The sequence below is a fragment of the Macaca mulatta genome, chromosome 4, assembly GCF_049350105.2.
Source record: "Macaca mulatta isolate MMU2019108-1 chromosome 4, T2T-MMU8v2.0, whole genome shotgun sequence".
In the NCBI taxonomy this organism is placed as follows: domain Eukaryota; kingdom Metazoa; phylum Chordata; class Mammalia; order Primates; family Cercopithecidae; genus Macaca; species Macaca mulatta.
Genome location: NC_133409.1, coordinates 16,097,641 through 16,111,061, shown reverse-complemented (window position 1 = coordinate 16,111,061; position 13,421 = coordinate 16,097,641). Strand labels below are relative to the sequence as shown.

The window sequence follows — 13,421 nt, the reverse complement described above, 5'->3', positions numbered from 1 at the left end:
AGCCTGGCCAACATGGCAAGACCCTGTCTCTACTAACAATACAAAAATTAGCTGGGCACAGTGTGCATGCCTGTAATCCCACCTACGCGGGAGGCTGAGGCACGAGAATCGCTTGAACTCAGGAGGCGGTGGTTGCAGTGAGCTGAGTTCGCACCACTGCACTCCAGCCTGGGCGACAGAGCAAGACTCTGTCTCCAAAAAAATAAAATAAAAACTTTTTCTCAAAGAGCTCTGAAATGGAAAGAGTGCACAATAGCTTCAATTCAATGATGGCAAAGTTAAAATTCCTAACATGGTCTCCTGGCACACTCTGGATGATACGGGAAACACAGTGACATCCTTGCTGTTTTTAAACTTGAGCAACTCAAGTTGTTAGTATGAGAGGCAAATAATTAACATCTAAATGCAAGCTGACTTTCTTCTTACAGCTAGCATATACCTCAAGTCAGCAAGCCCATTTCATCTTCTTTTTCGAATAGCTTCTGTCAATGAATTCTCTACAATTTCATAATGTATACATGCTAGGATGCATTTGTCTTAAATGCAGTTATGTTTTGACTATTTCTAAGTAAAAGTGCATTCAGAACATAATGAAGCCCGTATTTTTTTTGCACTGTCTCTTAATTTTATGGTGGATAAAGCACCAATTTCTGAAATTCAATAAAAGCAAATCTTCCTTTGTTGTTCAGATCTTAGCAGTGGGTTTAGTAGTTTTAACCTCTTCCATTTTGAAGCTTTCCATTTTTAGCCTGAAGTAGCTAAACATATAAAGGAAAGGAAGGAGAGATCATCTAAGTAGCTAATCAGATAAAATGAAAATTGACTTGAAGTTAGGCTTTATTCTCCCTTTCTTTTCTTGAATTGGATAATAACAGCTCTACTTTGGATTATGTTCAATAACCAAGAAAACAAACAGCACTTAAAAAAAAAAAAAAAAAAAAGAAACCCAAATTCCATGAAAAAATAGCTTGGTAATATATTGTATTAATATTCCAGAAAAAAAATATAAGAAGTTTGGTATTTAAAACAAAACAAATAACCAAACTGCTTTCCTCATCTACCAAAATCCAACATTAAGTAACACTTAAAACAGGCCATTTACCACCTCCATTGAAATGAATACATAGTCTCCAATTTATATATGTTGTACTCTAAAGTAAGGACAACTGAAAATTAAGATGCGCTTTCCACAGAAAGTGATATAAATGGCAGCTCAAGAGTTCCAGATGCTATAACACTACAAGGTGTTCTCAACAAAAAGTCTTTGTTAGACTTCAGCAATACTATTTGGTACTTCTAACAGCAACTAGGAAGCATTCCAATACTTATTAGATCCTCTACCATCAGACACAGAAATTACCTAGAAAATAGAAATGTATTGCCAAATCTCAAACAAGAGGGCTACTGATTAAAACAAACAAAAACACCCTTATGACATCTCACATACAGAAAACATGGCCGTCTTTGGGTTACGATTGGCTGATTTTCCAGTAGTGCTCGGGTAGGTCTTCCTGATAGAGGGGTCCGGGAATGGCAGGGTCCCATAAGCGGCTGGTGAGCAGGACCCACTGCTTTGCCTCCTACCAGTGAGGAGCGAGGATTTGGGGAAGGACTATGCATCCATCGCTCCTGATGTTCTTTTCATGGCTCCCCTTCTCCTCAGTTATTGTCCCTCTACCTCCAGATGGCAGCAAACGACTTATTTTAGCCCTTTCTTCTCATTTAGATATAAAGTGCAAATGTCTGATTCAGATACAAGACTGTATGGTCTTCGGTTAAATGTATAATCAAACTAAAAGTATAAATGATACCAGCTCCCTGATTTTTCTGGCAAGAGGGGAGTAACAGCTATCTAGAGAGGACTAGGGAAAGCTAAGGAATGGATTCACAGGAGAACGGAAAGGTAAAAGGTAAAGCTGAGTGAGGCTCGAACTTTTGCTTAGTGCCAGCATTGTTGATCTGCACCTGAGCAATCTTACATAAATGCATGTACACACAGGCACGGAGCTCTCTAACATGGAATTGAGGTGAAACCCTGTCTCTATAAAAAAATACGCCAGGTGTGGTGGTGGGCGCCAGTAATCCCAGCTACTCGGGAGGCTGAGGCAGAAGAATCGCCTGAATCTGGGAGGTGGAGGTTGCAGTGAACTGAAATCGTGCCACTGCACTCCAGCCTGAGCTACAGAGTGAGACTGTCTCAAAAAACAACAAAAACAAAAGCATTGGTACTTCACGTAACAAATTATGATTTGCATATGTCTGTACTTTTACAACATAACTGGCACTTGTATAAAGGAAATTCTTTGTCAAGGACTGAATCAAGGAACTTAACACCCTATTCTGGAAAAACAAGTATGCAATACTAGTAGGAGGAAGTAGAAAGCTGCTTTCTGTTTTCCTAGGCACAGGGCCTGTCTTCAACTTTCAAAACAGGTAGTTAGGCTTTGGCTGGCTTCTACACCATCTGCAAATGCCCAAGGCCTTCATGCAACCTTTAGCTACCTAGGGCTACCCAGTACCCTAAAGTGCCCTGCACCTTAAAACTCACCTGTTTTCTCCTTTTTCATTTCTGCCCCTATCACTGCCTTTCTGCTAGGTGCAGTGGACTAACACCTGTAGCTCCAGCTGCTCAGGAAGGTAAGGTGGGAGCATCACTTGAACCCAGGAGTTTGAGTCCAGCCTGGGCAACACAGCAAGACCTCACTGCTTAAAAAAAAAAAAAAAAAAAAAAAAAAGTAGGGCTCAGTGACTCATGCCTGTAATCCCAGCTACACAGAAGGCTGAGGCGGGAGGATTACTTGAGCCCAGGAGTTCGAGACTGTAGTTAGCTGTGATTGTGCCACCACACTCCATCCTAGGTGACAGAACAAGACCCCATCTCTTAAAAACAAACAAACCAAAAATCACAGGCTTCCTCTCAGAGAAGGGGGGTGGGGCTCTACTTAGTAGCAGAGTCTCTTAATCAACAGTAGTGTAATGTATCAATAATCAGATACATCACTTTCAGAGATCTATATTTTCAGCCACAAAGCTTAAAATCTCAATTGTCAACTAGTAGGATTTCCGGCAAAATAACAGAAAAGTAGAAAATAAAAAAATCAGGTTGTAGATCTATGTTGGGAAAGGAGGTTAACTTTCCAGGTAGTTCATATTCAACGTGTCTACACAGCTCCTGCGGGTCATTTCTGCTTTCTATGTCTTCCTTTAGCTAAGGCCATTAATTCAAAAAAATTCAAAAAAATTCCATTGGTTATGGAGATCCCTCTTAACCCACCCATTCACTCAATGAGAAAGAAGAATTTGTGGAAGGCAGGGGATATCACAAGAGAAAATGGCACACCAGAGTGTAATGTCTCAAATAAAAGGCTTACTTTACACTTAATACTAGTATATTACTGTTCATAATATTGTAAAATTATCATGTTATAAAAATATATAATAAGATCTCATAAGAAACTCTGAATGGACTGACACTTGATAATTCTCTTAAGTAGAACACAATGAAACAGTAGTGGCTGGCTAAGTTCCATCAATTTTTTTTAACTCTTTTTGACTTTTTCTCCTGGTCTTCTGTTATCCTTTCTGCAGGTCGCTTCTTCAACCCCTTCATTTTCCTGGTTTGTAGTTTGCTTAGGTCTTGCTTCTGCATATGAATCCTTCCATAAGTTGTACCAAAAGTATCATGGGAGATATTTTTCTTCTTCTTTGGCTACGACAAAAGAATACGTATATATTTAATGGCCTTCTACTATAATGAGCCAGTAAAAACCTAGTCTGTAACAACTATCTTAGTAGCAATTTCCATTAGTGCCTGCCCCTTCAATGACAGAGTATATATAGCCCTATATACTTTTCTTCTCAAACTTAAGTGTACATACAAATCACTTGGGATCTTGCTAAAGCACAGATCCTAATTCAGTATGTCTAGGGTAGGGCCTGATATTCTGCACAATTCCCAGGTAAACTGTCAGGCCACGCTTTGAAAAACAAAACTATAAACTACACTAACCACTGTCAAACATCAAGAAAATATCCTGTGTGTAGCTTAAGGAGTTGTGACTATCATTTCAATTTCTATTGGCATTTTAGGGATTACATTTCTGCTTGTCTTTTAAGACTACTTAAAAAGTCAAAACACATTTTATGCACATATGGTTTACATACTCTGTGCTCTAAATCCTCAGTCTTTACAGCGTCCCAAACAACTCTCTTCCTTTTGTTGAAAACAGCAGTCTTGACTATCAGAAGGCACTCAGCCAAACCTCACGTCTGGGTTGTGCAACTCTTTTTTTTATTATCCCTTATTGTTGGCTTATTTGGTTCTCTGTCCTTTTCCTGGCTCTGTGAGTCCTAGTTTAATCTATCGTATTGATCTCTTTATGTATGTCCTTGTCTTTTTTTTTTTTTTTTTGAGATGGAGTCTTGCTCTGTTGCCCAGGCTGGAGTACAGTGGCGCAATCTCAGTTCACTGCAAGCTCCACCTCCCAGGTTCACACCATTCTCCTGCCTCAGCCTCCCAGGTAGCTGGGACTACAGGTGCCCACCACCACGCCCGGCTAATTTTTTGTATTTTTCGTAAAGACGGGGTTTCACTGTGTTAGCCAGGATGGTCTTGATCTCCTGACCTCATGATCCGCCCGCCTCAGCCTCCCAAAGTGCTGGGATTACAGGTGTGAGCCACCATGCTGGGCCCATCCTTGTCTTTTAATACAATATGCCACAAATCCTTTTTGGAAACAAAAAGGATTAAAGTAGAATATACAAATAAATATGGCACCAAGCTCTAAGTCATATACCTTGAGAGCTTTTGGCATTTTCATAGATAATTTATAAAGGTCATCCGATGCCAGGTGTGTCCTCCTCAGAACGAGATCCAATGAGGGTCCCATCTCTTCCAATTCAATCCGTGGTGTTCTGCAACCAGATTTCTTCAACAGCAACCTTTAGGAAATAGGTAAAAAGAAATGTTGCTATGACTTTCATAAAAGTCCTCTCCACCAAATATTTTTTGTTCAGGGGATTTACAGGTCCATTAAATGACATAAAATGTTTAGAGAGACTTACTTGAATACTTCATACATTCAAGCCAAGCATATCCTTTGGTTCACTTTTTGTTTTATAAATTTTTTTTTTTTTTTTTTTTGAGATGGAGTCTTGCTCTGTCGCCCAGGCTGGAGTGCAGTGGCGCAATCTCGGTTCACTGAAAGCTCCGCCTCCCACATTCACACCATTCTCCTGCCTCAGCCTCCTGAGTAGCTGGGACTACAGGTGCCCACCACCACGCCCAGCTAATTTTTTGTATTTTTAGTAGAGATGGGGTTTCACCTTGTTAGCCAGGATGGTCTTGATCTCCTGACCTCATGATCCACCCGCCTTGGCCTCCCAAAGTGCTGGGATTACAGGCATGAGCCACCGCGACTGGCTTTTTTTTTTTTTTAAGTCTTTTATCCCTTTTTGAGCTAAAGGGTCGCACAAATATCAAATTAAAAAAAAAAATTTTTCCCTGAGGTAAAGGACAGTTTGCTTATTTTTAAAAATCAGAAATAAAATTATACAATATTGTTAAGAAACAGCGAGATACAAAATTCTCAGAAATGAAATAAAATCCTTTGATTTGACTTCATCTTACTCATAGACTTATATATGTATAAAAATAATTTTAATTGGCTTTTTCTTTGAAACAGTATGTTTGTACGATTAACAAGTTCTTATCTAAGACTGTAGGAGTTAAATCAACCCATTTGGAATCAACTTTTCCTCATAGCACAGATATTTACTAACTTCCTTACATTGAAGTGAACTTTAAAATCTTAAAATAACAAAACCACAACTTTCTGAATAGCCTATGACTAAACAACTCTGGATCTGGAAACACTGGTGGAGGGGAACTGGGGAGTACAGGCAGGATAAAGGGATGGTGGAGCAGCCTGGCGCAGTGGCTCACACCTGTAATCCCAGCACTTTGGGAGGCTAAGGCAGGCAGATCACCTGAGGTCAGGAGTTCCAGACCAGCTGGCCAATATGGTGAAACCCCATCTCTACTAAAGACACAAAAAATTAGCTGGGCGTGGTGGCGGGCGCCTGTAGTCCCAGCTACTCGGGAGGCTGAGGCAGGAGAATTGCTTAAACCCGGAAGGCAGAGGTTGTAGTGAGCCGAGATAGCGCCACTGCACTCCAGTCTGGGTGCCAGGGCGAGACTCCATCTCAAAAACAAACAAAAAAGAAATCAAGGACGTGTATTTACATTTTCAACTAAAATTTTTTCTTCCACTTAAAGTGCTAATTTTCAGCTAGTTAGAAAACTTGTGAATTCAAAACAGCTCATGGCATGTCTGATAGATTCAAATCACCCAAGTACTACTATACACTGCCAAAAGCACTTTTGAATTAACTGAAGCCCCTTTTAATTAACTAAAAATAATTTTAAAAATTGATGCATAACAGATGTACACAGCTTCAGGGTATACATAGTAATTTAGTATAGTGCCTTTTTATTCACACAAATGTCCTAATGAATTAATTTTTTGAGTGGTACATAAAATTAAGATTTCCAAGTAACTATGTATAACTACCTATGTTGCTGTTTCATTAAAGAGTTAAGTACAATGCCATACTTGTCTGTGTAGATGATGTGATCTTAATCATTTCAGTGAGTATGTTTACTGGAACAGCAAACTGATTTAAGCAAATATTCTCTGGCTTTTAGTTATCTGCAAATAGAACCCAGTTCTTTCTCTCTCAGATGGATTCAAGCTGGTAGATATGCTAACTGGTAATTGCTACATATTTTAAAATATTATTTGCCTATTTCTTGAGGAAGAGTGACATTACTACTACTGTTCAAATTGTAATTTCCTCATTTTTCTCCCTCTCATACACTTTTCTGGCTGAAAGTGTGTTTTCATTAAGTAAACTCCTCTATTAGAATGTTGTGTTTGCTTTTCAAAGTATGCTAACACTTTGTTTTGCATATTCCCCCCCATAAGGCCTAACCATTGTGCAAAGGCACATGTGGCATTACTAACATTTTGTTTCATATTCATGGCCCTGACTCTACAGTGAATAGAATTTCCCAAGGGACATCAACAGTCACTCACATATAAGGAATAATTACTACAGGATGTATAGGAACAGTGGTCAGTAACACTATGATTTATTCTCCCAAAAGATCATGTTAAAGGTTATATTAATATAATTTCATGTTTAGAGTTCCTTTCATCCAAAAAGCTCAAAACCATTTTATAAGCCTCATTAATCTTCACAAATAAAGTGTGTGAATATTAAATATTACCATTTTCAAATTGCTTAAGGGCTAATTTGCAGTAAGAGAGAAGGAAAGGGTTCCACAGTATAGCCCAAAGAATGCCTGGGGAGCCGAGTTAAGTCAGACACACTTTCTGGTATATGCCCATCTATGAGTACCTCTTTACTCTTATAAAGCAGTACTGTCAATCTTACGGGGACCTCAGAATTACCTAAACGGTATTGCTATAGTTTGCAGAGGAAGAAACAAAGACCCTGAGAAGTGGTGACCTGCCCATGTCGGGTGGCTGAGCCCAGCTCAGAGCCAGGTCAGTAGGCTCAGATGTGATGTGGAATCCCTGGACCACCCCTTCCTCCCATCCTCAATGCTCCTCAAGTGTGGCACAGCCTCTGGAAGCTAAGCTGATCCACGTGTTTAGTGATTCTTTCAAGTAGCAGCTCACTCTCAATCACACTGTCCATTTATCATTTCAAATTAATAGCTAACAAGTATTACAGGCACATATGGAACATCTAGTGATCAAAATTACATACTGGGGTCTCTGATTTTAAAAATTCAAACTTTTCTTTTTTTCATTATGAAAGATGTCATGCTAGTGTAAAGGTGATTCTAGCAATCGGATTTTTGGTGGATCTATGCATTATAGTTACACTGCTAGTTTTTTGTTTTTGTTTTTGTTTTCATTTTTATTTTTTGAAATGGAGTCTTGCTTCGTCGCCAGGCTGGAGTACTGTGGCACAATCTAGGCTGGCTGCAATCTCCGAATCCCTGGTTCAAGCAATTCTCCTGCCTTGGCCTCCCAAATAGCTGGAATTACAGGCATGCGCCACCATGTACAGCTAATTTTTTGTATTTTTAGTATAGATGATGTTTCACCATGTTGGCCAGGATGGTCTCGATCTCCCAACCTCATAATCTGCCCACATTAGTCTCCCAAAGTGCTGCTGGGATTACAGGTATGAGCCATTGTGTCCGGCCTTACTGCTAGTTTATTCTTTTTTTTTTTTTTTTTTGAGATGGAGTCTAGCTGTCACCCAGGCTGGAGTGCAGTGGTGCGATCTTGGCTCACTGCAACCTCTGCCTCCCAAGTTCTCCTGCATCAGCCTCCTGAGTAGCTGGGATTACAGGCGCACACCATGTTGCCCAGCTAATTTTTGTGTGTTTAGTAGAGATGGGGTTTCACCATGTTGGCCAGGCTGGTCTCAAACTCCTGACCTGAGGTGATCCACCCACCTCGGCCTCCCAAAGTGCTGGAATTACAGGCATGAGCCACCACGCTGGGCCAGTTTATTCTTGTTCTAAAGTCTGACTTGATAATTCTCTATTTTGTTTTTCTCTGTATCCTTTTCACTAAATAAATAAATCCTTTTCACTAAATACAAGCGAATACTTTCTATGAAACTGTTCAACACAGAATAGTTTTAGGCTACTGTTATTATTCATTTCTTATTCTCAACAATTGTTTATTGTTATATTTTTATCTCCCTTGTATCCCCTCTATGTTTAACACAGAGGGCATACATATCCACCTAAGGCAGGAGAATCGCTTGAATGCGGGAGACAGAGGTTGCAGTGAGCTGAGATTATGCCACTGCACTCCAGCCTGGGCAATAGCAAGATCCTGTCTCAAAAAAAGAAGTGTTCCAGGCCGGGCGCAGTGGCTCACGCCTGTAATCTCAGCACTTTGCAAGGCCAAGGCGGGTGGATCATGAGGTCAGGAGATCGAGACCATCCTAACATGGTGAAACCCCGTCTCTACTAAAAATACAAAAAATTAGCCAGGCATGGTGGCAGGCACCAGTAGTTCCAGCTACTTGGGAGGCTGAGGCAGGAGAATGGCATGAACCCGGGAGGCAGAGGCTGCAGTGAGCTGAGATTGCGTCACTGCATTCCAGCCTGGGCAACAGAGTGAGACTCAGTCTCAAAAAAAAAAAAAAAAAAACAAAGAAAGAAAAGTGTTCCAGATTTCTGTTTTTTTTTCAGATTTTGAAATACTTGCATACACATAATGAGATATCTTGGGGATGAGACCCAAGTCCAAACACAAAATTCATTTATGCTTCATATACAGTTTATACACATAGCTTGAAGGTAATTTTATACAATTTTTATTTTATTATTTTTTATCTGAGATGGAGTTTCTTTCACTCTTGTTGTCCAGGCTGGAGTGCAATGCCGTGATCCAGCTCACTGCAACCTCTGTCTTCCAGGTTCAAGCAATTCTCCAGCCTCAGCCTCCCGAGTAGCTGGGATTACAGGAGTCTACCACCATGCCCGACTAATTTTTGTATCTTTAGTAGAGACGGTATTTTGCCATGTTGGCCAGGCTGGTCTGGAACTCTTGACCTCAGGTGATCCACCCGCCTAGGCCTCCCAAGTGCTGGGATGACAGGTGTCCAGCCAACATAAGGTTTTGTTTTTTTTTCAGACAGTCTTACTGTGTCGCCTAGACTGGAGTGCACTGGCATGATCTCAGCTCATTGCAACCTCTGCCTTCCAAGTTGAAGCAATTCTCGTGCCACAGCCGCCCAAGTAGCCGGGATTATAGGCGTGTGGCCCAGGCTCAAGCAATTCTTGTGCCACAGACTCCTGAGTAGCTGGGGTTACAGGCGTGTGACACCATACCCACTTAATTTTTGTATTTTTTAATAGAGACGGGGTTTCTCCATGTTGGCCAGGCTGGTCTTGAACTCCTCATCTCAAGTGATCCGCCCACTCTCTGCAACCTCTGCGTCCTGGGCTCAATTGTCCTGCCTCAGCCTCCTAAGTAGCTGGGAGGACAGGCGTGTGCCACCATGTCCAGCTAATTTTTGTATTTTTAGTAGAGATGGGTTTTGCTGTGTTGGCCAGGCTGGTCTTGAACTCCTGGCCTCAAGCAATCCACCCACCTCGGCCTCCCAAAGTTCTGGGATTACAGGCGTGAGCCACCATGTCCGGCCTGAGTACCTTTTTATATTAGTGATTTTTCATCTTTTATTTCTTGTTCTCTAAATAACAGTCATCTACTGTATAGTATAATATATACTTAGAAGCCCCCAGATCACATATGGAAACTCAAACAGGAGACTTAGGGCTTTCGATCTTAACTAGCTAAAAATTATAAAGTCACTAACTACATCTTATGATCATTGGGTATTTTATTGCATTTTGCCTTATTATTTTATTTTTAGTGAGAGGAAAATAGAAAAACAGAAGTGGTTGTATTAATCATATGGAGAAAACTAAGTGTCTCTGATTTAATACGGTTGAGCCCAAGATGGAAATTACTAGCTGACAAGAGGTGAATATATAAGTTTCATTTGGACATTTCATTGGACATCAGTCATGTATTTCATTGTGAAGGAAAACAAAAACCATGCACGAAATGCTAGATACAAATGGCTGCACAACCAGCACGACTGGACGGAAGACACTGTCAACACCAAGCTGTCAGCTCTCAGGCTGCGGCGCCAGCCACACCATAGCTCAAAATGTACAGCAAAGTCTAAACTCAATGTACAGAGAAAGGCAATTTGTGGGAGTCAGTGTATTCTTTAGGAAACTGTGTGCTCTGTCAGCCAGTACCAACGCCTTAAAAAAGAGAAGTCACACACTTACCTCAAGAACCACAATTACAGCATGTCATTAATTCTTTAATAAACATAGAATCTGCTTAAGAGGTTATTTTTTTGTTTTTTTTTTTTTGAGACAGGGCTCTCACTTTGTTGCCCAGGCTGGAGTGCAGTGGCACAATCATGGCTCACTGCAACTTGCACCTCCCGGGTTCAAGCGATTTTTGTGCCTCAGCCTCCTGAGCAGCTGGAACTACAGGCATGTGCCACCACGCTGGGCTAATTTTTATATTTTTTTAGTAGAGATAGGGTTTTGTCATGTCAGCCAGGCTGCTCTTGAACTCCTGGGCTTGAGTGATCTGCCTGCCTCGGCCTCTCAAAGTGCTGGGATTACAGGTGTGAGCCACCATGCTCAGCCTGCTTAAGTTATAATATAGTTATACTGTGGTAGGGGTAGAAGGCCTAGGCTAGAGAGACAGGGTGAAATGAATCTAGCCACTGAATCTTCTTATTCCTTTTAGACTCAATTGTTTAGACTTAGGGTTTTGAGATTTGCTTCGGCTGGCCAAGGATTTGTGGCTTAGTGCTGCGAATCCAACCAAGAACAATAAAGAGATGCTGCATAAAGCTAGGAAGAGCTGGTGCACCTGGCTCAGTGACACTGCAGTATCAGATGCTCTGGGGCACTGGAAAAGTAGGGTTTCGGAGGCAAAGGACTGAGGATCAGCAGAAAGCTGGTGCCACTGCTATCCCGCCAACTCTCCAAAACACCTTTTGGCCAGATACCAATTCTAAGTTTGGGCTCTATAAAACAGTCACACAGTTTTAAACGCTAACCCTGAGGATTAAGAAAATATGCGAAGAAATGCTCTTACTTATAGCTTCGAAAGTAAATCTTCCCATTCAGTGCAGTGAAGTGCAGAACATACTCTAATCCAGCCAGGCGGATATTTGATACTGTGGGGCCTCTGAAGAAATCTAAAAGCACATATTAAATTGTTAACAAAACAAAACAAATACTTGCAAAATTCAGTTACAACTGCATTCTAAACAGTTTTGTTCTAATACTTATCTAAAAAAGCACAAAAAACGATTCCTGAAAAATGTCTGAAGGTCTCACCCCTTAAGCATTTAATCTCATGACTTTATTTCTGTGTTCAGTTCACTGAGACATTTAATGTTTCAGTTTTGAAGTTCTTCCTCTGAGTCAGCTCGGCAACAAAAAATCATATCCATTAAAAAAATGTAAATCAAAGCATAAAATTTTAACCTATAGGTAGATGAAGGTAGCAAATTTCTGTAAAAATGATTGTTCAAACTGACTATTAAAATCAAATTAGCTTCAATTTTTTTTTCTATGAGGGAGGTCAACAAGAAAAAAATTCTAAGAAGAAATTTTGATTATATAAGCAAAGGATAAGAAACTTTATAAACTGTTAATGCCAGAAAAGAAACTTGGATATCAGGGATAGGCTTTTTTCTCACAAAGTGGTAATCATACCACTGGTGGCACATGCGAGCATTTTAATGATACAAAGCCAGATATAATTTACTACATATTTATTTTATCATGTACCATTCTCCATTTATGACAGGGACATAAAGTTTCCTTTTAAAAAGAGTAGTTGGCCAGGCAGTGGCTCATGCCTGTAATCCCAGCACTTTGGGAGACTGAGGTGGGCAAACCGTTTAAGCTCAGGAGTTTGAGGCCAGTCTGGGCAACACGATGAAACCTCATCTCCACTAAAAGTATAAAAATTTAGCCAGGTTGTAGTCCCGGCTACTGGAAGGGCTAAGGTGGGAGGATTGCTGAACCACTGGACTCCAGTGAGGGTGACAGAGCAAAACCCATCTCAAGCAGTAACATAAAAAGAGGAGTAATTAAAAGAAAATCTCCAGTGAACTGCACGCTATAGATACTACACGGACTTGGCTATGAAAGAAGTTTGGAAAACAAGTGTGATACCTTAATTTTACAGCTGAGAAAATCGAACCTCAAGAAGGCTAAATGGAAATTCATGAATAACATTTGACTAAGATAAAGTTCTATATAAAAATGTATCCAAGTTTGCTTAGGAAGAGCTGCCCAAGGCAGGTGACGTAGTAAGTAGGAAATTTTATTCTAGTCCCATTCTGTAGCCACCTAGCATTTTCCTTCCCTCTTCCCATTAGCCCATAAGATGCAGATGATCTCCATGTGCACAGATGTACACATCTTTTGTTGTCTGCTTTTCCCTTCTTGTGGTTAACCAAAAGAAAATCACAGGCCGGATGCGGTGGCTCATGCCTGTCATCTTGGGAGGCCGAGGCGGGCGAATCACGAGGTCAGGAGATTGAGACCATCCTGGCTAACACAGTGAAGTCCCGTCTCTACTAAAACTACAAAAAATTAGCGGGGTGTGGTGGCACGTGCCTGTAGTCCCAGCTACTTGCGAGGTTGAGGCAGGAAAATCACTTGAACCTGGGAGGCAGAGATTACAGTGAGCCGAGATCGTGTCACTGTACTCTCCAGCCTGGGTGACAGGGCAAGACTCAGTCTCAAAAAAAAAAAAAAAAAAAAAAAAAAATCAGCATTAATGTGTATAAAACAAACACAAGTGTACAGG

The 13,421-nt window shown here is 40.7% G+C and overlaps 1 protein-coding gene across 1 annotated transcript in view; it reads right to left on the bottom strand.

The window, feature by feature from the left end:
- Positions 1-3,519: 3,519 nt before the first annotated feature.
- The window catches only part of RPF2 (ribosome production factor 2 homolog), a 43,366-nt gene continuing 33,464 nt past the window's right edge, over positions 3,520-13,421 (bottom strand). Inside the window, exons 8-10 of the mRNA NM_001258154.1 lie at positions 11,691-11,793; positions 4,797-4,941; positions 3,520-3,709 (exon numbers count right to left, since the gene is read on the bottom strand). Coding sequence (NP_001245083.1) covers positions 3,530-3,709; positions 4,797-4,941; positions 11,691-11,793 — 428 coding nt within the window. The 3' untranslated portion in view covers positions 3,520-3,529. The remainder of the gene's footprint in view (positions 3,710-4,796; positions 4,942-11,690; positions 11,794-13,421) is intronic.